General features: G+C 46.7%; 1 protein-coding gene across 6 annotated transcripts; it reads left to right on the plus strand.

Annotated features, from left to right (window-relative positions):
• The first annotated feature begins 271 nt into the window (after nt 1–271).
• Nucleotides 272–26,178, plus strand: ARHGAP1 (Rho GTPase activating protein 1). Of its 6 annotated transcripts, XM_030949445.1 has the most exons (14): nt 307–323; nt 1,076–1,211; nt 5,306–5,489; nt 6,275–6,367; nt 16,818–16,905; nt 17,147–17,278; nt 17,776–17,862; nt 18,459–18,557; nt 19,253–19,360; nt 20,573–20,649; nt 21,035–21,112; nt 21,661–21,789; nt 21,940–22,043; nt 22,447–26,178. In XM_030949445.1, the coding sequence occupies exons 3-14, from the start codon at nt 5,351–5,353 to the stop codon at nt 22,624–22,626; spliced, it is 1,314 nt and encodes a 437-aa protein (XP_030805305.1). In that variant the 5' UTR covers nt 307–323; nt 1,076–1,211; nt 5,306–5,350; the 3' UTR covers nt 22,627–26,178. The 6 variants fall into 6 exon arrangements, with proteins under 6 accessions (XP_030805310.1, XP_030805305.1, XP_030805311.1 ...); XM_030949450.1 differs by lacking the exon at nt 1,076–1,211 and having other exon boundaries at nt 272–323; XM_030949451.1 differs by lacking the exons at nt 307–323; nt 1,076–1,211 and adding an exon at nt 437–811.
• Nucleotides 26,179–26,511: the final 333 nt, after the last annotated feature.

A 26,511-nucleotide genomic window follows, 5' to 3' on the forward strand; every position in this document is an offset into this window, starting at 1 on the left:
ACGGTCCGGACGGCCGCCCCGCAGGGGTTGCAGGGCGCACACATGCCGGGGCGTACACCCGACGCTCGGGAAGGCCTGGCCGCTCATCCCACCCACTCTGGGCCTCGGCACGCACCTACGAAGGGCGCTGTCTGCGGGGGTGGCCCGGGCCCCCGCGCCTCCGCACCCGCCCCCTCGGCCTCGGGCGCTCCGTGCCGGCGGAACGCTGCGAGGCAGCGGCGGGCGCGCCCGGACGGCGGCCGGCAGCGGGCGGGGCGGGATCACCAGGCGGCGAGGCCGCGCTTCCGGCGGGGGTGGTGACAAGCGGGCGGTGGCGGCGGCAGGTACCGGCACCGGCGGGGCGGCGTGGGGTGCCCGGGGAGCGCGGCCGGGCCCTGCCTGCGGCAGCGGGGCCCGACGGTCTGTCCTGGTGTTGCTAGTGCGGGGGAGCGGCCCGGCGGCTGGGCTGGGGGCTGGGGCTGAGGCTGAACGGGCCGGTGTTGGGCCCGGAGCCCCGAGCGCTTCCGCCCGGGTGTTGCCGGGCTCGCCCTGTGTGAGGGAGCGGCTCGGTTCGTCCACGGTGCGCGCCTGGCGGGAAGAGCGCGGCTGGTGAAGCGCCGCGGGCACCTGGGCGGGGAGAGCCGGGCCGGCAGCCCGCGGTGTCCTGGTCACCGCTGGCCGGGGCAAACAGTGCAGGTACCGCCGGAACGGCGCCACCGGGGCTGCTGCTGGCTGCTCCCGACCTTGGCGGCTGCGGCGGGGCTGGCGCTGGGTCTGGCTGCCATTAATCCCGGTGCCCAGCAGCAGGGGCTGGTACTTGTCCTGCCTTCAGGTAATTGGCGTGTACTAGGGGACCTTTGTTTTAACAGTGTAAATAGTAAGTCCGTGAGTCTCGTAAGCAATCTCGAGGTTCGCTCAGAGGTCTCCCAGGAGATGAGTCGAAGGGAACGGGAGAGAACAGATGTATGGTGGAGGGGGTGAGGAGGAGGAGGAGGGCTGCAGCCCGCGCCGGGCTGTGTGTGCCTCGCTGCCTCCCTCACATGAATGCGGGGTGGGTCCTGCACGGCACTGAGAGCAGCTTCTGTACTTTGTGCAGCAGCTCCGGAGAGGACACTTGGAGAGTTCAGCACTTTTGCCCTCAGACCCTGCAGAGAACCAGTAAGGGGAAGTTGACTCCTCGCTAGAGTGGATTTCCAGCGGGCACGGAGGTGGCCTTCATTAAACGAATTGAGGTGACTGGGGAAGGAAGGCTGCTCAATTAAAAAGCTGTTGGAATAATGAAGGACCAAAGGGCTTCCCTGAGCAATAGTGTGTCTGTCCTGAGTTTACTGGTCATGGTGAGCCCGGACAAGGTCTGGCTCTTGACCTCTACGTTCTTTCATGGTAGTGCCAGGGTAGTGATGCTCTCGGTGGTATCATCAGTCTTGATGTGAGGGAAGACAAGGGGTGGGCTCTGTGGGTGAGTCTCGGTTCTGGACCTCATTCATGCACGTGAGTACCCTGAAGGTCTGCTGCTGAGTAACTGCTCCCTTTTCTTTCAACGTGCTTGTTTTTAACACTGTAGCAAAGTGCAGGGCCCTGATTGATGTGTACAGAAAAAGAGGCATCTGTGCAAATAGGCTGAAACTGGGAGGAGGTGTGGATGGCAGCAGAGTCATAAAAATAATCTCGGAACCAGGACTGTGTTGCATGTGACCATTGCTTGCTCATCTTGCATGGAAGAAGAGGCCACTTTGCTTCTGTAATTCTTTATTGTATGTAGAGCTCCAGGGTGTGGTAATATATGCATGGACATATTTTGAAGTGTAATTCACTTCTGAACTAATAATACATCTGGAAGAAAAACAGGAAAAGGAAACTACCAAGCAAGTGTAGCTTAGTAATAAGTGATAGAAAAGTAGTGAAACTGAAATTGCAGAAAAAAATAGTTTTAATGAACAGCAGCCACCAAGATTTCCTGGATATAATGTGAATGGTTTTCCTTGGGTAAACTCTGGATCTTCTATAAGGAATCTTCAGTTCAGAATTTCTGTGAAAATTGTATTTTAATGGTTTGAGTTCTGTCCTTTAGTGGAGTGTGCTGTTCTCCATCACATCTCTCTTATCTAGGAAAGTTAATTTTTATTACACAGAAGTGTTCAAGTGTAGTGCAGTTGCAGAAAACATACTTAAATACTTGGGAAAAAAGGTAACAGTTGGGTCTTTAGAGCCTGGCAGTAAGCAAATGCTTCTGCTGCCATGTGTGATTCTTTAGGTTTTAAATCTTTGGCTACAATTTTTGTTTTTCAAAATCTAGGTATGTAATTTTTCTTATTATTTGCTATATGGAGTGTACCACTTGCATCTTGTCATGTCATTTATGTAAAACAGGTGCAGTTTTTAAACTGAGTTCAATCTGTTGAAATGCTTTTTTATTGTTAAAAAACATTAAATGTTTTAACAAATACTTTACTCATTTTAACAATTATATCACCATGATACATATGGACTTTCTGTTTAAAGACAGATCCTTAGGGATCATTTTTGAGTACACAGGGAAGCATCTCATGCAGCTGCACTATTGGAAAGTGAAATATATATCCTTATATGAAGATCCTCAATTTGTGTTTTACATGATAACTCCAGTTCTCTCCTTCTCAGAGCCTACTAGTTCCCAAGCATTTAGAAGATTTCATATCCTAAACTGCTGTATGGTTATCTGATGTGAGATCCTGTGCTTTTGCCTTTTGCATGTTGGGAAAGGGCTGGAGAAAAATCTGCAAAATCTTCTGGGGCTCTCTGGGTACTACAGTATGGTTCACAAGAAGGACCTGAAATCTAAGAGGTCTTCTGCTCTGGATCCTGCTTCCATTAACACCATGGAGCAGTAACCTACGGCCAAGGAATGCAGCTGGCTATGAAAACTTCATGAAGGTATCTGGAGAGCCTTGTCTGTTTTTCCAAGGGGTGAGGCCAGAGCACTATCCACTGGGCTCTTTTTGCGGTGTGGATCCTACTAACAACTTCCTTCTTCCACATGGTGCCACACTAAGATTAATTTTATGCCTCAGGGGAAATCCCCCAGTGCTGTCTAATAACCTGCTCTTCTGTCTCTGGACAAGTGCTGCAAGTTGACTGTGAAGCCGAGTGGTGAGTGTAGGGACAAGTGTAGGGACACCTGGTGACTTGCTGGCCCTATGGCAGTACCATCACTGCTCTCTGGGGGGATTTGGATTTGGTCCCCAAGTGTTTCAGGACTCGGCTTTGGGGAAGTGGTTGCTACCGGGCATCCCCAAGAATCTCCCATGAAAGGCATCTCAGTGAATGGCAGCAGTGAAATGTGTGTCCTCTGTCCCCACTAGGGCTGGGAAGTCCCTGAGAGCTGTGAATGCTGAGAGGCTGGCCTGGGGAGCACTGGCTTTTGGGACTGCTGAGCTCCTGTGGGAAATGCTTTAAGCTCGCTGAGTCATAGGAGTCAGTGCCTGCCGTTACCATAGAAATCAGATCAGCTGCTAGGGGTGGGGAGTCCTGGTCCCTGGCTCCACTGCTGCATGGTTCCAGCATGAGCTGAAAGTGCTAGGGAGCCTGATTTCTTGCTCCTTGTCCTGTCGATGTCAGAGGAAGTCAAGCAGCTCTGGCAGGGAGGGTAGGGAAAATAATTTTGCTTGGATCTTTGCATGGCTGCAGTGGTGGGACCCTGTATGTCTGATGTGTTGTCTTGATGACCTGCTGTCTATATTTGTCATGCTCTTTCATATTTTGGTAAACATTGCATTTGATTAGCAATAACTTTCAGTCCTTTTGGAGCCCCAGAGAGGTGAAAACTGGTTGTAAACTGGTGAGTAGCAGATAAGGGAGGACAAGAGGTAATTAATAATCTTGTAATGGTCCAAAAGGAGAAGAAAACCACTGAGTATCCAATTTCCTGTGCTCTCAAATGCATCCCCAAGCTTGGTGGCAAGTATGGACCAGAGCATGGACGTGACACCTTCCAGAGCTCAGTCTCTCACAGGTTTTGTCCTCTGTGCTCAGTCTGAGTAACTGTTTCATTGTTTTCTCTGGATGAATATACACATTCAACTCTAGGGATGGAAGATGCAAAACATCGTTGCCCCCTCTTCATTCTGCTAAAGGAAATAGCTTTACTGCGAATATACTTTTCACACTAAGGTGTTGTGCCTCCTCAGATCATCTTTGAACCCTTTGCTCTCCTTATAAAGCAAAATAAGCACAAGCATCGCTGTGAAACAGTGCTACAGAGACTCTTATTGATGCAAGGTATCACTTGAATTTTCTACACTTCCTCTTGGCTTGCTGCCTGCTCACCACTGAATTACTGTCCACTAGGTCAGTGTGAGCAGTCCAGATCTATGTAGTTGTCCTTTTCAGTGTTTCCTTGCTTACTTCCAGGAGACTGAATTCAGAGGATAACAGCAACTTCCCAAGGATTGTCCTTAAGAGTTGGTACTCTTAGGAGGTCCTGTATGCTGTGCTAGCTCAGTCCCAGCTTTCGTGTATCTTCTGCTTCAGATGAGAGTGAGAAATATTTGTAAACAGCAGCAAGTGCGCTGAGCTGTCTGTTTCTTGGACACTCTTAATTCTTTGGTCTGCTTATTGCATGCTTGGTGAAAAATACTCATTCAGGCAGTATGGCTTTAAATGAAAGAAGTGATTCCTTGCTGCTAGTTATTATGTAGGAGAAAGGATTTACTGGGTGATGCTGAAAGGAGATGAGGATTGTATGTGTATTGTTCTCCCGGTTTTACTAGCTCCGCCTAAAAAATTCCTGTTTTAAGGAGCTGTTCACTTCTCTGTTCAGATCGCAGCACACTGAAGCACGCACTTCAGTGTTGTTGAGCTCTGGTTCTCCATTATGGGGAGAAGGAGGGGGGTGATTCTTGGGAAAGCTTCCAGCACTGGGCCAACTGTGGAAACAGCTGGGCTTTGTGCCAGCCATTCCGAGGGAGGGGGAGCTCAGAGCCATACAGGGAGTGTATCAGTCAGGGGCTGGTGCAGCCTGTCGCCTTCTGCGGAGTCCTGGTGCTGCTTCTGTTTCAGGAGAGAAAAGCTGTTCTGCCCAGAGCTGTGGTCAAGCAGAGACTCCTTGAGAGGGTTGGTACAGCTCTTGATGGCCTTTGATAGCAATTGGCATGAAAGAATCGGATGTGTTGTACTTCTGGCAAGGAGGAGGAGGAGAAGGAGTTCCTGCTTGTATTAAGGGGGAGGGGACACAATCTCTGGATAAGTAAGGATGAGGGAGTATTGGGGGGAAATCGTTGAGAAGAGGAAGTGTCTCTGTGGGGAGGTAGATTTGTGATCTGTGTGTCTCACCTGACAATCTCTGCAGTCCGTGTTCTAGACACAGCGAAATAAACTGCGGTGTTTGGAGACCATGGCTACAGACCCACTCTCGGAGCTTCAGGATGACCTGAACTTGGATGACACCAACCAGTCCCTCAGCCAGCTCAAACTGGCCTCCATAGATGATAAGAACTGGCCATCAGATGAAGTCCCTGCTTTTCCCGAATCAGGTAAGTATCCTGCTTGTTTGGGATCTGGGTTTTGGCCAAAAAGCAGTTGTTTGTCTTGCAGCATTGTGGTCATATCTACATATACAGAGAGCCCCAGCTCCATTTAAAAGCTTTATAGACACATTATACTTGCACCACACCCAAGTGAATCAGCCTCAGTATTGAACAGCACTAAAAAGTGCAGAGCCAGCTGCTGTAAATATGCTCTTCTGAGTCCTGTGCCTGGCTGTGTTTTGGTGCTGACAGAATAGATATGTTGTAAATCTTTGAGTATGCTCCATTATGGTCTCTTGCAGGAGAGTTTGGCCTTCTGGACTGGAATGGTCTCAAACTTCAATCTGGGAGGTGGGGCTGGAGATCTGAGTTGTTGCTCTGAAATCCTGTGCTGTGAGCTATGAACAGAGAGATCAGGAAAATTAGCTCAAGGATATATAGTATGACCATCCATCAAGGGACTGTGTTAAGATCCTCCTTTCCCTAAAAAGCCATGACCGTGTCCTTGGGTTTTGTCTTTGTGAATATTTGTGACATATTTGAACATTTGTTTGAGAGAGTGTACATTCTGAGGGACACATATGGATCTCATAGGACTGAGAAGACTTCTGAAGTCATTGCTCAGAATTCCATGTCCACTCAGAATTTCAAAAGTGGGTTTTCAAGGTGTATAGTTGCATACATTATTCCCATGTAGAAGTGCCATTTTTTCTTTTACTTCTATCTTTCTGTACTTGCCAATGTGCTCCAGATCCCTTCTTCTGATTGCTTGTTTCTTGTACTTTGTTCAGATGACTCCAAAGGCTCCCCTGAGCCTGTCACTCACCTGCAGTGGGATGATCCCTACTATGATATCGCCAGGCACCACATTGTGGAAGTAGCAGGTAGGAATCTTCCTGTTTTCTCCTTTGATGTCTTTGCAGCTGGGCTGAGGAAGGACTTTTCTAATAGGGCTCTGGGGACATCTGCTGTTTGGCAAGCCCAAGTGGCAATGACAGGTGGCACAGAAAGAGCACCAAACTTCTTGAATGTTTGTGATATGTGTAATTTTCCATTTACTTCAGCTAAACTTGGGTTACTTCTTGGCTCTTGCTGACTTGATTATATTATTGTCAGGACTCTGTTGCTTCTGCTGAATTGTTTTAGATATGGCTCTTTACTACATCCCGGACACAAAAGTGGTTTTTGCTTGATAATGCCACAGAAATTATGTAGTTAAGCAACACAGCTATAAGGTCCTCAGCTGACTGAGTAATCCACAGTAGGTGGCATCACTCATATCTGAATGGCCAGAGCTTGCCATCCTGTCCAGAAATAACATGTACAGAAATCTGAAATAGGGGGAATAGGCATCTTTCCTTGTGTTCCACTGCAAGGAAAGACCTGTTCATTCAGAGTCACAAGTATTTGGATTTTCTTTGTGTTTTCTTGTCCATATTATTTTATTTATGCTAACCCTTGGTGATATACTGCTGGGACCTCCATGAGAAAGAGTTTTGGAGGTATTCTTTAGGTTGCTGTGCTGAGCCTGAGCAAAGGGTAAGGCCAGATTGTCTTGTGTTCCTTGTTTGTTTTTTTTTAAAGAAGCATTTCTACAACTTGTTGTGACTTGATTCATACTTCCTGCTTGACTATAGCCACCTCCTACCCCTCCTGCTGCCACCTCCTACCCCTCCTACTGCCATCTCTCTGTAACTTGCCCCACATGTGAATTGTCAAGGAAGCAGAGGCACAAGCTGGAGTCCTCCTGATTCAGGGTTGTTCTGCAGCAGAGTTTGACCACAACAAAAAGAGTCTCTGGCACTTACTTTGGTAAGAGTTACCTTGATATCATTTTTTTTATGGCAGTTTTCTCAAATGAGCTTTCTTTTTCCTGATCTCTCACGTTCCATCTTTTGTGGAACAAAATTATAATGGCAGACTCAAAATGTTGTTATTGTTTTCCTGCTCAGTTTGACAGACCAGGTGTTTGACATTTGGGCTGTTATGCCTTATAGGTTTGCCAGAATTGTTTTAATTTACAAATGTGTTGCTGAGCTTCTTTTCCATGGGGCTGGAGTTTCAGGACTGCCAGTTACAGAGGTCTGCACCCTGGTCTCTGCTGCTGAAACTGGAAAGGGACAGATGTGTGTGCTCCACCATTTCAGTGGTAATAGCCAGAATATTTGGAATGTGAATGGCGCAGGTAACTGGTATTTGAGGACTCTGGGAAAGGGTGAGTTAAACGATAACAGTTGTTGGCTTTAGGCTAAGCTTCAGACAAAGTGCTTAGCAGAGTTTAGATCAGAGACGTTGATAGGACTGGAATGTCAGCCCAAACCAAGGATATACTTTGTCTGCTGCCTCCTGGGATAAACACCACTCTTTCTGAGGGATTTCTGTTCCAAGATAACATGACTTTTTCTTTGACAAGCTCTCTGAATGGACTATCACTCCAGTGGAGGTGTGTGTCGGTAGCTGTTGGAACGGAGCCATTTGGCCGGTTGACACAGTCTAGGGTAGGAAATGAAGAATTAGCCTGCTTCCTGAAAAGATTCCGGGGTGGGATGATGGCTGACTGGGAGCAGTGCCTGCATTTTGAACTCTTCCCTGTTGTGGTTTAAATTTGTATTCCTGGTGAGCTCTGTGTCCCTGCAGTGTCTCTGTGTAGTGCAGAAACAGCTCAGAGAAGCTTCTGTTCTTGGCTCTTGCTGGCCAGTTTTCACCGGTAGCTGATGTGTCTGAAAGCATGTGATGGTCCCACACATGGCATGTGCTGTGATGCCTTTCTTGGCGCTGGGAGAGTTTGGAGCTCAGCTCCAGATAGAGGATTTGCTGCCATGTAGGTTTGAGACTTTCTGGTTTCTCATCTGAAAGGAGAATTTAGGAAGTGGATCGAAGGGGTCTGACTTGTAATCTTGGTTCTGGGGAAGCTGATTATTTTCTTTTTTTGGTCAGTAATTGAGAATTTTAACTGTTCAGAGTATCGGACAAGGTAGTCTTCTCTGGATTGTTGTTGGAGGCAGTCAATCTAGGAAAGTCTGGAAAAATCCCATTAGAGGTAGCCTGGAGAATAACAATCTCACTGGAGGATTAATATGAAACTGTTCAGATGTGGCTCTGCTGACAAATTATGTTTGTCAGCAGCTCCAGGTGCAATGAACACTGGCTATGCTGAGCCTGAAACAAAATCACCCTAGATCTCTTGTAAATACTAGCAAATGGCAGCAGATCAAGGATACTTTTATCCACTCTATTGATTCATTAGCTTTCTGTCCCATGTCCTTCCCTATTCTGCAGTTCAGAGCAGAAAGCTTGTGGTTAACTCTGTTCCTGCCTGCCCTGAAATATGTTCTGGGATGATGATGCTATTTTGAGACAAAAGCAGAAGGTTGGTTCCCATCCTCGGGCTGAACTTCATGATCCCAGTGTTATCCTGTGTGGTCAGAAAAATAATTGCTTCTTGCTGGATGTGTGCATCGTGTTAATAACTTAATAAAAGCCCAGTTTTGATGGCAGAAAGTTAGCACGCTCATTTTCTAGCTGACCTTAATTCAGTCCAAGGCATGCTGGATTTGAAAAGTCTGGCTATCTGACCTAAGAGAGGAAAGTACTGAAAAACTTTTTGCAGAATTTGTTAGGAAAATAAGTTTTTGGGGTTTGTTTTTCACTTAAAAATAGTGCAGTGGTTTCATGGAGACTCTCCTTTGTGACCTATGCTCCTGTCTCTTCTGGGGACTAGGATCTTGTGGGAAGAGGCTGTCCATGGGAAAAGAGCAGGCAAGTCACTGCTGTCCCATGTGGTGGTGTGTTACACAAAGATGACAGCAAAAGGCATCCAGGCCACAGTCCTGAGGGAGTTCTCAGAACTGGAGTATTGTTAGGAATCACAATATTTTGGTTTAAGGAAACATTCTTTTGGTTCTGGGACTCGATGCTTTTCTGAAGGAAGATGTTGGTGTTGTGCTGCTCCTTTCAGACCTGCCTTAAAGTGTGTGTTTATGGAGTGCTTTATGCAGGCTCTGGAGAGGTCTCTGTGTGGTTTTGTTCTTCTTGACTCTGAGTGCCTCTTTTTGTGAGTGCTGTAGCAGTGAAATTCCTCTTTACACGTGGCCTGAAGCTGAAAGAGAGGAGGCTTGATTTCATTGCACAGTCTACTTCTGCAAAGTTTGGGTTTTTTCCTTGCTCATGTCACATAGCATTTGGAGGAAACACAAGCTCCTGGTTGAAGGCTGTTAAGGAACTATCCAATTTTCTGTTATGTTTCAGTTATGTTTCTGTTATGTTTCAGTTATGTTTCTGTTATGTCGAGAGTTTCTGTCTTCTCCTGCCAGTTTTTACATGGCAAAGGTGCTACTTCCGTCTTCTTGGGGGTTGAGGCAGACTAGATGTGACATAGCCTTGGCCTTGAATTTTAGCACAGGCTGAATTGCAAAACTAAGGCAGGTAGTTAATAATAGTTTAAAGGAGGTTTCTGGATATGGCAATTCTTACTGGAAACATGTGGCTGTGTGGGAAGAGCAGAGCTCTTATCAGCTCTGTCAAGGTGTTCCTTCCTCGTTCTGCTGCCCAGTCTGAAATATTGGTCTCTTCTTTGTGATCAGTATGCAAAACTATGGCTATGAGGTTCATCAGCATTCTCATTTTACACAATAACTGCCTTGCTTTCTTTTGGGATAAGAAAACATAAGTTGGCATATGAATTCCTCACTGCCATGGAGGGTAGAAGATGGTGTATCAGTGGTCAGGAAAGTGGCTGTCACTATTTACTCCAGCTATGTAATCCCTGCCCAGTGATTTCAAAACTTTGTTGGAGCTCAAAGCATGTTTCTGCTAGTTTGTGTGGGAAATCTGCTACCTCACACTATTGGTTGTCAATCTGTGGGGCTGCCCTCGCAGAAAGGCTGTGATGCCAATATGTGTAAGACCTGTAACAGAAGTGGGAAAACAAGGTGGAGAGCTATGAGTGTACCTTCTTTTGTGTTACTGGATTGAAGCTGCAATTCCAGCAGTAAATCTATTTTCATTGGTGAATCTGGTACCAAACCTACCCAACAAACATGACTGTAGGTGCCAAAGCTGTAACTGGTGCTGATGATTTGCTGTAGGTGTTGGTGATTGACATGGGGAGGTAAAATCAATCTTGGAGCACCAGTAGCTGTTGTTTCTCTAAGCAGGCAAAGGTAGAAGTGGCAGACAAAACTTGTGTTGAAGATGTGTTGCAGGGTGTCTTTGGTGGCTAATGGACTCAGGAAAGGGTAACAAGGGTCCTTTTCAGGCATGGTACATTGTTACTGGGTCCATCAATACGGACTGCCTGCATTTCTGCTGCTTTTGGATGTAGTTTCCAGCTTTTAACTTTTTTGTTTGTTCATTTGTTTAAGAATATTTTGTATGATAAAAGATTATGAATTTCTTCTATAGAATTGAGTCCATCCAAAGCAAGCCCAGCTTGTGCACCATATTTTGATATGCAAGGTCAAGGGAAGGGAGAGTATCTAAGGAATTTTAAGTTTATAAGGAATGGAGAATTTCTTCATAGAGCTCTGCTCTGCAAAGGCTCCTGTCTTGATAGGCCCATGTGGGTCTGTTGAGTATATAGCTGTGAGAGTGATGGAAAGGGGCTAGGTGTGATGATAAATGCCTTCATAAACTATAGGAACTTTTTAAAATTCTAATTGGCAGTTCAGTTTTTTACTCAGAATCTACTAATCATGAAAAAAAGTTATGGGTGTGGGGTATGTTATTCATATGGTATGATGCCATTCTCTGTACACTTTGGAAGTTGTTCGGAGGACTTCAGAATTAATTGCAATTAACCCTTTTAAAAGTGGCAGTACAGTAGGTACCATTTTGGTGGCAGAGGAAGTGTAACAGTAAGGGCAAGGAATTTGATTATACAGAGTTAGTTGCAAATTCAAAAAAGATATTTGGGAATCAAGGCTTGCTGTTATTGCCTCTAATTGTTAGATAAGCTGCTTTTTGCAGAGGAGCATGGGGGAAAGATGAAATGCAAGGAGGTTGACTCCTCCAAGACAGCAGCTAAATGCATCCCAGTGGCAATCTGGCTAGGCTCTCAGACTTTAACCTCATGATTACTTTCTGGGAAAGGATGCAAAGCTTGGCTTGCTATAACTTTTTTTCTGTTCCTCCAGACCAGGGTGCACTTGATGGGGCCCAACCAGGTAGGTAGATTTTTTGTGGCGCTAACATTTGGTTCTGTAGATCATGGTATTTCTTTAGCATGACCATGGCCTGTAGCTGGACTGTCTCAGGGGAGCCCAAACTTTGCTCAGCCTTAGGCTGCACTGGCAATTTTTCAGGAATCCAAAGGCTGCACAAAATTGTTGTCTGAGGGCTGCACCTTTACCTAAGGCACAGCAGAATCATCTGAGCCAAATTTGGTGTGTAGGCTTTACTTTGGGCACTTCGGGGCTCATGGGTCTCAATGTAAATCATGTTCCTGTCCTGTCATGGTGGTGGCCTGCTTGGACCAGTTCAATTTGAACTCCAGTTCATCCTGTATGTGGTTTGGAAGTTCATTCTAGGATTGCTTCCTATTCTTTCACATGATCTGCTGCTGCACTCACGTGCTAAGCAGCTGGCACTTAAACTGGATTCTCCATCTGAAAGCAACTGTTATCTATTTCTTCTCCATTTGGCTGCAGAGATGTGTTCTGGTAACTTGTTTGCCCAAAGCTGTGCTTGACTACCCTGGGCTTGCTGAGCATTTGTTAATACTCTCCGGACTTCAGTCCTAAGTCTCAGTAATTTGGCTGCTGGTGCTGTCATGCTTCTCAATGTACATGAAAACTTCTATTGGTGTGAAATTCTTACTGCTAAGACCTTCACACAATTCATGGAAATGCTGATTCTCATTTCCTCATTATGTGGAGTCTTCTTCCCCTTTTTCTATGCTCTCAGACATCCTCCCATACTGCATTCTTTAATCTGACCCTCTAGTATATTTTTGTATCTGTTGAAGCTAAATTCACTTCATAAGGCTTTCTGATTCTGGCAGTGTTTGGATATTGGGAATATCAAGGTGGATGAAATCATGTATTAAAGTACTTCTGCTTTGAACTCCTTACCTTCTTTTCCTTCAGGGCTAAATCCACTCGGGAATTCAATAGGCAGCTAAAATCTACTATGCTTAAATATTTCCCAGCTGTGCCATAAGCTTAGCACAGCTAATTGAAATGAAATTACATTTGACAGGTGTTCTACTCACAGTGGCTCTGATTAAACATGCTAAGCTTTGTGAAACTTATGTAGTAATATTCCAGTATTCTGTAGTGGTGCTCTTTCCTTGGCCCTCAACTCTGTTAACTTTGCTGTTTTAGCTTTTGGTGGCAAGTTCTATCCATCTGCATTGTCCAAGTATCAAAGTATTAGGATGTTCCCATATGAATCTTTCAACAAAATGGGCACCTAACTGAGGCGACCTGGTGAAGGTAGGAATGAGCAGTCTCTAGACTGCAGCTAGGCTGCCTCAAATCATGACATAAATGCTAAAGGATATATTTCAGGATATGTAATGGATATATTTCTATTTACCTAGAAATAGTAAATAACAGGATTTGCATGCCAAGGATGTATTTTCCATGTGCAGATTTGTGTCTTTTCTGGCTGTGCAGATTCATTTAATGCCCGGTCTTAGGACATTATTGCCATCTTGATGTAAATTTCTGCTGTGATACATTTGTATTGCTGCAGGTTTTAATCTGAAACATTTGCCTCAGTATTTTAATTTTAGTCCTTTTAGAAGTTTGGCCTTGCACTCATGACTTGGACACACAGCAGTGATTTTCCTTGCCCCTATCTTAGAAGTGCCCTGGAAATGCTGCTTTTTGAGTGAGAAGAAAAATGCAGTTCAGGCCTTAAAAGTGCCATAAAAATATTCAGGAGTTTATGTCAATCAGTGCTACAACTTCATATCTCTTTAGATGAGCAGCTGTCTTGTCTGGCTTTAGATATTGGCTACTGTCTTGCTCTTGGTTGTTAAAAGCAAAATAATCTGAATCGTATCCTTCAGAGAGGTAGTTTAATTCCAGTGTACTTGAAAATATTTTTTAAGTTGTGGTGCTCTTGAAGTACTGATGGTATATAATTAGTTATTGGTTTGTTGTTTAACTATTGAGCAGTCCTCACCTGGAAGAGGTAGGAGGCAGCCTGAGAAGCCAAGTGATTACTTCATAGTCTGTAGTTGTGTTCAGTGGAAACTTCAGCTATTTGCAATTGCAAACAAGGGGTGAAAACCTAGATACATAAGATTAATACTGCAAACAGGAAAGCAAATAGTGCAAGGGATGGAGCATCTGGGAAAGATCAAACCTGATAAGAATCTGTTCTGTAGGAGGCAGAGGGGCCACCTGAAGGTAGTTTCCTCCAACAGGAATGCATGGAATGGGCTTTAGGTTCTTGTTTATAAATAGGAGCAACTGATTGTTCAGCTTTGATGCTGAATTTTTGATTTTGTCATGTCTGGAGCAAGGAGACTGATCAGATATATGTCAGGTAGAAACAAGATTGGTGGTTGATTGTTTTGAAAATTTCTGTGTTGACAGGCTGAGCTCAGTGTGATGAAACTGGAGCAAAACCCAGAACTCAGAAAAGGGCATGCTGGTTCTTTTGTAGGTCTCATGCATAAATTCATTCTGATTTGGAAGGCAAAACAGGCCACTCCTTTTTCAGTCATCCAGGGCACTGTAGATTATCTTTTGATGTACTTGGTCCTGGAAATTATCCAGGGGATACATGCCGTCTCCCCTTTGGAAGAATCATGGATTGTCTGTTTATTCTTTACCAGCGATCCCAGACTATGTAAGGAACAAGACTGTAGACTTTGCATAGGCCTCGCTGTAGGCTTTTATATCATTTCAGAGAAAGCTATTTAAGGTATGTTGTTCTGGAATTGTGACTTGTCAGGTCTTATAATCAGTGCCCAGAAGCTTGAGCTGAGTGTATGGCCACCCACAGCATGGCACGAACATGGTACTGTACCGCACACCACAGAAGCCTGCCTTGATTAAACTAGAAGTCTGCATCTGGCCCTCAGACCATCCACTCTGGTGGGAAATGCAGCCTCAGTTAACTGAAGATATCATCTGTTCTGAATTTAGCATAGAGCTACATATGATCTGCAAAGATCTGTTGTTTTTCTGACCATTCTCTTTCATGACTATAAAACTCTACAGATTCTCAAATGCTGCATCCTCTTGGTGCTTTATACAGGCCTTTGTCCTTCAGATAGAGACATATGAGTAGCTCAAGACCAGTGGGAAGGGTCACAATATGCCATGTTCCTTGCCCAGGACTTTGTAACCTGCACTTAGTCTTTTAGACGACTAAATTACATTAGACCTGGCCCTAAAGCTCAGAGCGAGCTACCAAGAAACTCTGGGGTAGGCAGAGAGTGGGCTACCATGGGATATGCGGTGTGATGTTGGTCTCGTGGCCTGGCTGTGACTGTACCCAGTTGTTCCAGATGAGCCTTGCATCACTCTCCTAGTCCTGCATTCCAGGTCGTGCATCCTCCCCACTGCCCCGTATCTCCGCATGTGTATGTCAGTGTGATGGCCTGTGCCGCCCCTTTCCTGGCCCATACCTAGTGCTGCTGCAGTGTCCTTAGCTTTGGTACGATTTCTGCCTTGTGTGCATCACTAAGTTCTGTGTTGTCTGGTGACTTGAAAATGGGACTTGCAAAGTGAAAATAAAAATGAACAAAGTAGCAAGAGAATCTGCTCTGGCAAGATGGGGGCAAAAGGGGGGCCGGTGGCATCTTAATGTCATGGCTGGTGTGTATGAATTCTCTGGCTGCCATTTGCAGCACCAAGTGGTCCTCTGGTACTAACAGGCAGTGTTCCCAGAAATATCAGGTTTGGTGTTCCGAGACCCCAGTTGCTGCACGGCAAGTGTAGCCAAGTGATAGTTGAGAGCCAGAGCCTGTGCAAAGCTGAGAAAATGGCTGCATGAATATTGTAAATCCATGCTGGGAAAAGGATATATTTCAAGAGGAATGATGTATTGCGGGTCAGTCCTGCATAAGTAGTGATCCTTGCTGCTTTTCTGTGCTGTGGTCTGTGTGAGATGCTTTACCATATGGGAGTAAGGAGGGTATTGTTGAGTATAGCCTCAACAGCCCCATTCACTGTTGCACTCTCTGCTTGACAAGAAAACACAGGTTTTAGAGCAGAGTGAGTAGCGAAAAAAGTAGGAAGACTTATACTCTTAATGCTAAAGGAACCATTTCATCTCCACTGCTGCAAAAAAGAAGTCATCTTTGTGGAAATGGATTGGGTGTTGTGTCTGGGAGAGAATCAGACTTTCCCTTAAACTCTCTATGTCTGCAGGATTTGTGACTGGGTTCTCACTTATGCAAATCTCTCTATTCCCCAGCATGTCTGCTAAGCTTGGCCATGCGTGTCTGCTTGGGCTTTGTTCATGGGGCTGAGATCTCTGCTGGCAGAAGTCCACTGATGGTTGAAGACTTGCTTTGGGGAAAACGTGGCTTGTTGTCTCTGAAGCCTCAAGTGGTGCCTGGGAGTGTCCTCCATGACATGACGGTGCTTTATGGGTTATTTGGCTCCAGTGTGATTGGGACTGTTTTCTGCATGGCTTTTACAAAGAATGCTTTGTCATGCTGCACTTTGCAGCTCCTTCTGTCTCAGGCTGGAAAAATCTCTCTGTGGATGGAAAATCCAAGAAGTGGTGAAGAGCTTATTCTACAATCCTTCTGGAGAATCCAGCAGCCCTGCTTGGCCCATCTGTAGAAGAGACTTTCCTTTGGAAAGATGAGAAATTATCTGGAACTCATCCAGAAGAGTTCTTATCTGGAACTGCTCTTTTTCTAGGTGCTTTTTCTAGGTGCTCTTTTTCACTAATCTCCAGGTGAAGCAAAAAACAGATGCACCAGACTATTAGAAGTTAGTCTGGGACTGTGTGCAGGGTGGAAGGAGTTATTGTGCCAGTGAAGGGCAGTTTTCCCTGTGCCTCCCTGGACATGTGTGCATCAGGAGCAATGCCCAGGCACAGCTTTGCAGGATTAATGCTCTGAGCACTGCTCTGTACTTGCCTCCATCCCTATGTGCCCAGAGGCATTCTGGTTTCCGGTTCTTCATCTCCTTTCAGGGCTGGAGCAGTGAATCTGTTCTTGATTCTCATTGTTGACTTGCCAGGTCCTTGGTGTTCAGGTTTCTGCTTCCACACTAGGCCCATGATAACTGCTGAAAATCAGATTTAGCTTTGCTGGCAGCTGTGCCTTGTTATGGTGGTTTCTCATTCTTTCTTTACCCCTTGCTGCCAATACCACAATGAAGTCCTTACCTCCCTGTATCTCTGGCATTTTATCTACAGGTGATGACAAATATGGAAGAAAAGTAATTTTGTTCAGTGCTTGCCGGATGCCCCCAAGTCATCAACTAGATCACGTGAAACTCCTGGGGTAAGTAGAATCTTAGTAGGCTGCTGTTAATTTCTTAAATCTGACCTAATTCTCAGCTGCTGGATTCCTGGGGACAGATCCACCTGCAGTAGCTTCTTTAGCTGGACATGTCCGTCCAAGTGTTTACCTCCATTGCTGGAGTTGCAAATCCTCTGTTATGGCACACAAAAAGAGTCCCAAAGGGAGGAATAGGCTCTCTGTAGCAGAGCGCAAAATGAGTTTATTAGTTCTTTCTTCTCAGGTACCTGAAATTCACACTGGACCAGTATGTGGAGAGTGACTACACTCTGGTGTACCTGCACCATGGCCTGACCAGTGAGAACAAGCCATCCCTGAGCTGGTTGCGGGATGCCTACAGGGAATTTGATCGCAAGTGAGTAAAGCTCTGCAGCAAGCAAGGATGTCCTGTGCTGTTCTCTAGCCTAACACAGAGGATCTTCCCCAGCCCCGCTGTGTAGCTTGGTGATCATAATTTACTGTCACTTATTCCTCTGCTTAAGGAGGTGGATTGTTGTTTAATACAGACTGAAACATAGATTAAACAGCTCCTTCTGTAGTTACATGCTTTAAGCCAGCAGGCAAGCAGCAAACCCAGGACCTGGTGCAAGTGTGTCAGCCCCACGGTATAATTGCAGCCTGGGAAGGCTGCTCACTGATTTTAGATGAAAATTGGAATACAGGGTAGCATGCCCTTAGGCTGCTGAGTGGCCTGACACAGCTACAGAGCATGGGAGAGCAGAGGCCATGGGTGCTGGGATGTGATGAGGCTCAGTGCAAAAGACATGAAGCAACCAGGGTGCCTTAAGCTTGTGGAAAGGTTGGTTCCTCTGCTTAAAGTGCAGCTTGTCATTTTTGGGCTTCTCTTGACAGATACAAGAAGAACATCAAAGCCTTGTATATCGTGCACCCAACCATGTTCATCAAGACCCTGCTGATACTCTTCAAGCCTCTGATCAGGTACGAAGGAAACACTGTTGGAGGCTCACCTGCATATTCACATTGCAGGGGAACAATGGGGCCTTCTCAGAGGGGCACAAGCTAAGCCCAGGCTGCCAAGCCTATCCTGGAGTCTCTCACCTTTTTCTGTCTCCTCCCGCTTCTGAGCTCAGAAATACTCAGAGATACCTCTTTAGGAACCTACAGAGTTTGCAGCTCTGTGCTACTCCTTTTCTCTCCAGCCAGGTAGAAGTAAAAAGTTGCAGGCTCTGTAACTCAAATATTTAATTTATTGTGATACTGAAATAATAACTCCATGAAATAATTGGGAGTAAAATCTTCTCAAGCTTACTGCTGAACAAAGGAAGGAGAAATCCACCATTTGAGGGAGCCTGCTGCTGCTAGGGCTTCTAATGTATCTTGGAAAGTCTTTGCATCTCCTGGTGAAATAGATGGAGTGGGAGAGCAATGTGGGTGACATCTCTGCTGCTCAGCCACACCTACCGTTTGCCCCACTGATGTTTCTTGCAGCCCTCTGCACTCCTTTTCTGTAAGAAGTCAGTTCTGTTACTGGATTTCCCAATTCCTCACATATCTACCTTTCTCTTGTTTTTCAGCTTTAAATTCGGACGAAAGATTTTTTATGTGAATTACCTTAGTGAGCTGGAGGAGTATGTGAAGCTGGAGCAGTTGGGTATCCCAAGCCAAGTGCTGAAGTGAGAATACTGTCTGTCTCCCCCCCTGCTTAGGGTTCTGTGAGAGGGGACCTTTTGGGCAAGGGAAGGAAGAGATTGTTCTACTCAGGTTTTTCAGGGTGTGCTGACAAGTTGCCTTCAAGACTGGTTTCTCTCTATAGTCCTTCCTGTGTATCCTTGGCCCCAGTCCCCAGTTCTGTCTTTGAGTTAAAAATCCTCCCGCAATGAGGCACCAATCCTGCATCTCCCACTCACCCTCTGGGGACTTCCTGCAAGATACTGACCTTAACACTGACCTGGAGCTCATGGTGTGCATCTGCTGTGGTCTGGGCACCTGCTTTGCTCATTCTGCGCTGCTCAGCTTGTCTTTGGGCCTTCCCAAAGTTCCCATAATCTCAGTCCTACCAGATTGCTTCCCTGTCCCACACCCACATATGCATCTGTCTCATCACAAGCAATGCTGTCCTGGCCTCCTGCCCACGCTGTTACTCAGCTACTCCACCTCTTGATTACAGATAGATACTCCTTTTCTCCCTGCCTTTTTTTTTTTTTGGCAACGAGATGTTTGTTCTTGTGCTCCAGAGCTGCCTGTGATGGTTTTGCATAGGTGTAATTGACCATACCAGTCTGGTGTTGCTACCAGTGGGTGTGTAGTGCTGGGTTCACGCACTTTTGGGAGGTGGAGTGCCTTTTCACTAGTCTGTGTTTTGCTGCAGGTATGATGAATACCTGAGATCCCTGCAGAAACCTTTGCAAGTTCCCCAGAAGCCAACACCCCCACGCCCACCGCTGCCAAACCAGCAGTTTGGAGTCTCCCTACAGCAGTGAGTATTTCTGGACTGTGTTGCTTTTGCCCTGACTTGCTTGGCATGAGGTCACTGTATTTATTATTGAACAACAGCAGAAAATGGCTGCGAAATTTCTTGCAGTTCAGACTTCCTACGAAACTTTAATCGTTTTCCTGAGGAACTCTGTGCTCATGTCCAGATCCTGACTAACTCAGTTCAGTTCTACCCTCTTGATCCCTGGGTTAGATTATTTTTGCAACTTAGGGTCACTAAGGGAGGAGCAAAATAAGAGCCATGGGGACAGCTTTACGGCACTGGAAACTTTCTTTTAAGCAGAAGATGTCTGTAGGAGGCTGACAGGGTTCTGTTTAGGACTATGCTGCTTTGAGCAGCACTGCAGATTTGTTTCCTAGTTGTTTTTGAAATCATAAATTCTATTTTAAAAGGACTTCTATTCAGCCTTGTAGTGAATCCCACTCCCCATTCCTGCACAGTGACAAAGGGCAAACACAGACACTGGCAAGGGCTGATGATACTGAGTAAGAGTTGAAGGTATTTTTAACTGAGTGTGGTTTTGCCTCCCTGGGGAATGAGGAGGAGCCAGTACTGTGTAGCTAGACACATCCTCTGAGGCAATCTGGGAACACATTCCCCAGCTTCAGTGCAACATTTCCAGATGGTGTTTGCCATGGTGCTGTGCTGCCTGAGCTTGTTAGCAGCCTGGGAGGGGTCAACAGCTCCCAGCTATTGAGTGGTCTGGACAATCAAATGTGAGGGTGGCAGGGAGCACCTTGGTGTCATGAGGTTTTCCCTGACGGCCATTTTGTTGATAAATCTTCTGTCACAGGAATGTGGTGGCCAAATTTTTTTTTTCTCGTGTGTCAGCTTCTTTCTGCCCTTGCTCCTATGGGGAAGGAAAAAGGAAGTTTAACCCTTTTCACCTGATTCATAACTAGCATCCTTGCCTTCTGGGATACCCTTTGCTCTGTCATATACAGGTTGAGATTTTTACAGAGGATGGAAAAACGTTCCTGTGGTCTAGTAATGAGCTCATAGTTGCTCCAGTGAATGATGTAACATGATGGGTGAAGAGGATAGAAGGCTGGGATAATGGCTGAACCAGGGATGGGGATAGCGAGATCATATGTAGTACAGCTTGTGTGGATAAATTCAAGAGTTGGAGGCTGCATGTAAGGCAGGACCAGTCCTGTGTACCAGTTGTGTGTAACCTGTTGTTTCTTGGTGCAGTCTCAGGGAGAAGAACCCTGATCAGTCTCCAGTTCCTCTGGTGGTCAGAGACACCATTGCTCACTTGCGGGAGCATGGTAAGTGTTTGGGGAAGCTGCAGTCCCATATCACTGACCTCTGTTCTGTCCAAGCTCCCATCAAGACTGTGGTAAGATAAAGAACAGCAGTCTAGAATAGGGTGTAAAGCCTGAACTAGGTGAGTTAGCTTCAAGTGAGATTGTGGAGGGTTTAGGAGGCCTCCTTCTTTCAGGAGTCCATGTCCTACTTGTGTAAAAGTAGCCAAATGCCCCTGGTATCCTTTGTCAGATAGTGGAAGGAGAAAGAATTGTTGTACTCTAAAAAGGGACTTGTTGATATCTGTCTGAATGCCCCACAGCGTGGATTTATAATTACAAAGGCTGGCATTTTTAGAGACTCTCACATGGCTGATTTTTTTCTTCTCCATCTGCTGTCACTTCACAGCTCTTAATACAGAGGGGATTTTCCGGAGATCAGCAAATACACAGGTTGTCAGAGAGGTCCAGCAAAAATACAATATGGGTAAGTGCCCAAACACATCACAGACCCTCTCATTCCCTAATTACTACTGTGCAACTGCAACTGTGTAGGAACTAGTCCATCATGGATCCTCTCCTTCTTTGATAGGTCTGTAGGTGAGGCCTCATCTTGGGGTATGACCTGAATTGCAAGGGAGAAGTATCTGGTACTTCTGCTGCATGGAAAGCATATTCCTTCCCACTCGTATTCCCTTAACTATTCTTTTTTTTTCCTGAAAGTTTCCCTGTTTCTTGGGATGAGATACACCATCTTACTCTGGTTATACTGAAGGGACTTAAGATGACCAGGATGAAACTTAGTCATGTTTGATTTGATGACTTCTAAAGATGTAGTGCTGGATTCAGCACTGCTTTGTATATGATTTTGGGACATATTTTTCCACTTTCCTAGAAGATGTGGTACTTTGGGATTCTGTGTTTTTTAAAATACCTCTTCCTTAGTTTCGGGCTCTGACCATCATGTCCTGTCCTTTGTCTGGAGGAGGTGCTGCTTTGCCCAGTGAGCACTGAGTCTCTGCTCTACTTTCTCAGGTGTGCCTGTAGATTTCCAGGAGTATGAAGATGTCCACCTCCCTGCTGTGATTCTCAAGACCTTCTTGAGGGAGCTACCTGAGCCCCTCCTTACTTTTGGCCTCTACAGCCATGTTGTCAGCTTCCAGAGTGAGTTGTAGCAAGTGCTACTCCCTGAATGTTTCACTGGCTAAGGGCAAAGATGTCTTAGTGGAGACATGCATGGGATAACTTGTGACTGCCAGCAGGGCCTTCATCAGGACGGGTGCTGAGGATTGTCCTCTCTCTCTTGATTTTTAGGTGTGGAGGAGGTGAAACGTGTGGACGTTGTTCGCAAAACGCTCCAGGATTTGCCAGAAGAAAACTACCAAGTGCTCCGTTTACTGACAGCCTTTCTGGTGCAGGTGAGTACTAGCCTAAGCATTTGCTTGTCATAACACCGAGAGGCGCAGGCAGCCTAAAGGTGCAGGCATACAGCCTGTGTGGTCTATACCAGGGAGGCTGGAAGTTCCCCAGGGTGGAGGTAGAACTACAAAGTAGCCGAGTAGAAGAGGGGTCTCAGATCTGCTTTGCAGTACTTCCTGCTGCCAAGAAAGCCACTGCAAGGCCATTCAAGCAAGAGGGAAGATCACGAGTGGTGATCTGGACTTGTAGAGATATTATCTGCCAGTACTCTTGATCCTGTTGTTATGATATGGACTGGTCAGCTTTTCTCCTCTTATTTTCTTTGTCTCTGGCTTTGGGGAGGGGAGGCAGCTACTGTGCTATTCTGTAGGATTCACAGTCATCTCTTTCCTTCCCACATAGGTCTCTGCTCACAGCGACAGAAACAAGATGACAAACACCAACCTGGCAGTTGTGTTTGGCCCAAATCTGCTCTGGGCCAAAGATGTGGCCATCACTCTAAAAGCCATCAATCCCATCAATACCTTTACCAAATTCCTGTTGGACCACCAGAAGGAGCTGTTTGAGGCTGCAGAGGCCTGAATCCAGGCCAGCCCACACCTGCACACTGTGCCCACCTTCCCCTTCTTTGTCTTGGAGCTGTGACCAAGCTGTCTCCAGTACAAAGGGACCATTGATCTGGGTGATGAGCAGAATGAGGGCTGTGGAGATGATGGTGAAAGTGTGCAAGTAAGTGAGCAGGAGACCTGCAGCTGTGGATGGGCAGGGGAGCTGGTCTCCCAGCTGCTGAGACTGGAGTCCTAACCCACCTGCGCAGCTCCTCCAAGGCTCATCACCAGTCTTCTGCCCTATCAGATGACCTGCCTTCCTTTCCTCCTTCCCTTATGTGCAGTTTTTCTGCTCTCCTGGTCCCTTCCTCAGCACAGATCTTTTTGTTCAAGCTCCCAATAGCCCCAGCTCCCACCTCCTTGCCTCAGCTGGGCTGTTTGGGCCAAGGTAGGGTTGCTGGGTTTTGTGATGGAGACATTCTTACTGTGAGTGCCATTTCTCAGCACTGAGCATGCATCCTGCCTTTCCCCAGGGGCACCTAAAGCAGGGAAGGGAGCAGCAGCCCTTGTGCTTCAGGTAGCAGCATGTCCTGCACTTGCAACCACCACTCTGGACCCCCTGCTTTTGGCAGACAGGCTCATGGCAATGGGCTGTGTTAGTTGTCAGACTCCAAAACAATGAAGGTGAGTTTAGCCGAAGCCCAGTCCCTCTGGTGTCACCCACTCCAGGTACTATTCAGTGTTTGCTGGACTGTAGTGTGTGACTTGCCTCCCGTAGTTATCTAGCTCAGGTGTGTTTGTCCCTCCAGCAGCACTTCCAGCCTGGCTGGGAAGGTTCATGCTAGGCTTGGCTGTGCATGCAGGCCAGCTCTGACCCTTTGACTGCTGGTGAGCCTGAATGGCAGGAGCAAGTGCCCTGGTGGCACTGAGCTGCTGAACACCATGAAGATCACCATCTGTCCTGGCAGCAGCACAAGGCCTCCTCTTCTGGCACACGTATCTGTGCTGACTGGCACAGACTGCCTTGACTAGTTAGTTGTCTTTTTGAGCATAACTTTCCCCAGCACAGTGTAACAGAGAGCATGGCCTTGAGGGAAGGTCTGGGGACTGGGGCTAATCCTCACCATGGAGTGCAACAGGCCTGGATTACAAATTTCTGACCAGGTGCTGAGCACTCGTGCCAAAGCTGTGAGGGAGCAGCTATTCCATGCCAAGGGCCTTGGCCATGTCTCCTCCTGGGTTCATACCTTCCACCCTGCCATCTGGTCAGATGCATCCTGTATGCCCTGGGCACAGCTGGAGAGGTCATGTTCTCTGCAAGGCAGGCTCAGAGTGGGGTGGTCCTGGCACCTCCCTGGAGCAGCTGCGATACTGTCACAGCATCTCTGTTGGGTTTGGGTTGCCTCATTCCCATTACCGGAGCTGAAAGTGATCCTTCTCCTCATCCTGGGCCTGTCAGGGTTAAAGGAGGGAGCTTCTAGCCTTACTTCAGTGGTGTGATTTATCTTCCTATCGTGTGCCTGGGCCAGACCTCCTGCTGCATCTGGCCTCAAGGACAAATCTTTTGGACCAAGCAGAACTTTTTTTAAAGCTACTGGATGCTAAAGAGAATTTGGTTTTTCATAATATTTTAGCCTGCCTTTAAACACTGACCAGGGGTCGGTGCCCCTGGTGTAGTCAGAGTAAGTGGCATCTGCTGCAGGATTTAAGGAGATTGCTCTTTTTGCTGAACTCTGGAATGGGGATGGGTGCAAACGTAGGCAGCTCTGCAAGGCAGCGCAGGTCCAGCCAGCTGCCTTGGAGGAGGCACACCAACGTGTGGGTGGGAACAGTGAACAAGTAAGTGAACATTACTAAGACTGGAGCAAGAGAGGTTCTAAGACAGGACTGGATCTGATCCTTTCTAGATACTGGGAGACTTTGCCCTGTGGAGGTTACCAGGCTGCTGACTTCTTCAAGTCTCCCTCTTCCAAGAGTACGAGCCTTCCCTGTTTGGCCAGAATATGAATTGTTTCATCCTGAACAATTCACAGCAGTAACTAAGTAAATGTTTTGGAGGGAGAGATAATTTACTCCTAATTAATTTGTGGTCTCTTCTAGAGTGAGAAAGCAGGGCGTAATCTGGGGTGGACTAGTGTGGAGAGAGGTGTACTTCCCCCAGTGTTTAAGGGGCAAGGCTGTGGAGGCTGAGGGAGCCCAGTGCAGCTCCTCTTTCCCTGCAGGCATCCTGGCCTGTGGGGGCTTTGGTAGTGGGAGAAGGAGACTTGGTGCTCTGACTGTATCTGCAGCTGACACTGGCTTCATCTTCATCTCTGTAGAGGAAAGGCAAGCCCTCTTAATTTCTGGGACAAACACCCAAGCTCTGCAGCCGGGAATCCAAGTGCCTGCATGCGTGAGGCCTGGCCCCGTGCACTCTCTGGGGAAGTGGCATGTTCTGGCCTTGCAGAGCAGCAAGGACTGTTCCCTGCCCAGTAGCCAGAGGAGCAGTGCTGGAGTAGCTCCTGTCCAGGGAGAAAGTGGGGAATACTGCAAGTGTCTGAGTTATGGCTGGACTGTGGCGGTTTATTTTAGGGTGTTTTTTGGGATTTAGGTTGGTTTTTTTTGTTTGTTTTTTTTTTAGTGAATTCTTGAAATGACGTTTCCTTTTTTAGCAAAATAGAGGCTGGTTCATCCCCTGCTGGCAGGGATAAAAACCTGTTCCAGTTCAGTGCTTGCAGAGAGTGTTCAGGGAACTACTACTGCTCATGATGGGAAAGTGCTTTCAAATCCTGGAAGGGACCCACTGTAAATATCCCCTTTCCTCTGCTGCTTCTTGTGCTGGAGCTGCTGAGGGCCCTGGAGCAGGCACAGTAACCAGGGTGGCTTTTGCAGTCTTTCTCCTGAATGCCTTGTATTGAAATATTCCTCTGGTGATCTGAGCGAAGAACTGGCCCGGGCCTGCCTGCAGCCTGTGTCGGGTGGGTGGTGACCAGAGCCTGCTCCTGCCAAGGCCAGGAGGTTAAATTCCCTCCTCACATGGGCAGGGTGCTGGCTGGGCAGGGCTTCTCTGCCTTTTATAGGTCAGGGTGGTATACAATTAAGGTGCTGGTCTGTGTCGGCTTTCTCCTGCTATAGAGCTGCCCAAGGGTCTCTTTCCTGGATTACGTTTCAGGTTAGCTATTAGCCATTTCTTCCTGCGGGGGTACTTGTTCTGCGTCAACCTCCTGCTTTTTAGCACCTAGAACATTCCCCTCTGCTAAACCTCCTGCTGTCTTAATGGCCTCTGATCACTCCCTGGCCCAAGCTGTGAACTGACACCAGAGCTTCTGGGTGGTGCAGGGGGTCTGGGGCCATCCAGATGCCTTGTGTGCTAACATGAGAGAGCTGAGGGCCAGTTTGGTCCCAGTTTCCCTTTTTATGCACAGGGGCTCCTGTGCAAAAATTTCTGCTTTGCTTTTGTTGCTGGTGTTCCCTGCCTTCTTTGTTGATGTTCATCAGGTGCACGCCTGGGTTTTCACAGTTCACACTGTTTATTTTCTTTTAATCTGCACCAATCTTGTATTTCACAGTTTGCACTTTTTGTATTTCAATAAAAATGAAAATGTAATCTCAGATCCAGACATGTTCGTCAAGTGGCAGCAGCAGTGACACATCTACAAGAAACACGTAAGGCTGTCTATGCTGCCAACCACAACCATACTGCAAGGAAGGAAAGAAAGTATGAAATGCCCCCTATGTGAGTAACTCTGAAGAAATATTAGGTTGCAGGAGCCTTGGGCTGTAAACAGATTTAAAACAAAAATGAAGTAGTATAGATTCAGCTCTTCTGAAGAGGCATGTTCTTCCACATTACCATCTTCCTGTCATGATGAGCAGTCTGCCTAGGATTTCCAAGGGTGCCAAGCAGGAGCCACTTTAGGAATTGCTGGCTAAGTTTATC

Source organism: Camarhynchus parvulus, chromosome 5 (genome assembly GCF_901933205.1).
Source record: "Camarhynchus parvulus chromosome 5, STF_HiC, whole genome shotgun sequence".
NCBI lineage: Eukaryota > Metazoa > Chordata > Aves > Passeriformes > Thraupidae > Camarhynchus > Camarhynchus parvulus.

Bases quoted from the DNA above. Each gene is read 5' to 3' on its own strand.
- ARHGAP1 (XM_030949450.1), top strand. From the start codon at position 5,351: ATGGCTACAGACCCACTCTCGGAGCTTCAGGATGACCTGAACTTGGAT. The intron at 17,863-18,458 runs GTACGAAGGAAA...CTTGTTTTTCAG, and splicing joins CTCTTCAAGCCTCTGATCAG to CTTTAAATTCGGACGAAAGA. The intron at 18,558-19,252 runs GTGAGAATACTG...GTTTTGCTGCAG, and splicing joins ATCCCAAGCCAAGTGCTGAA to GTATGATGAATACCTGAGAT.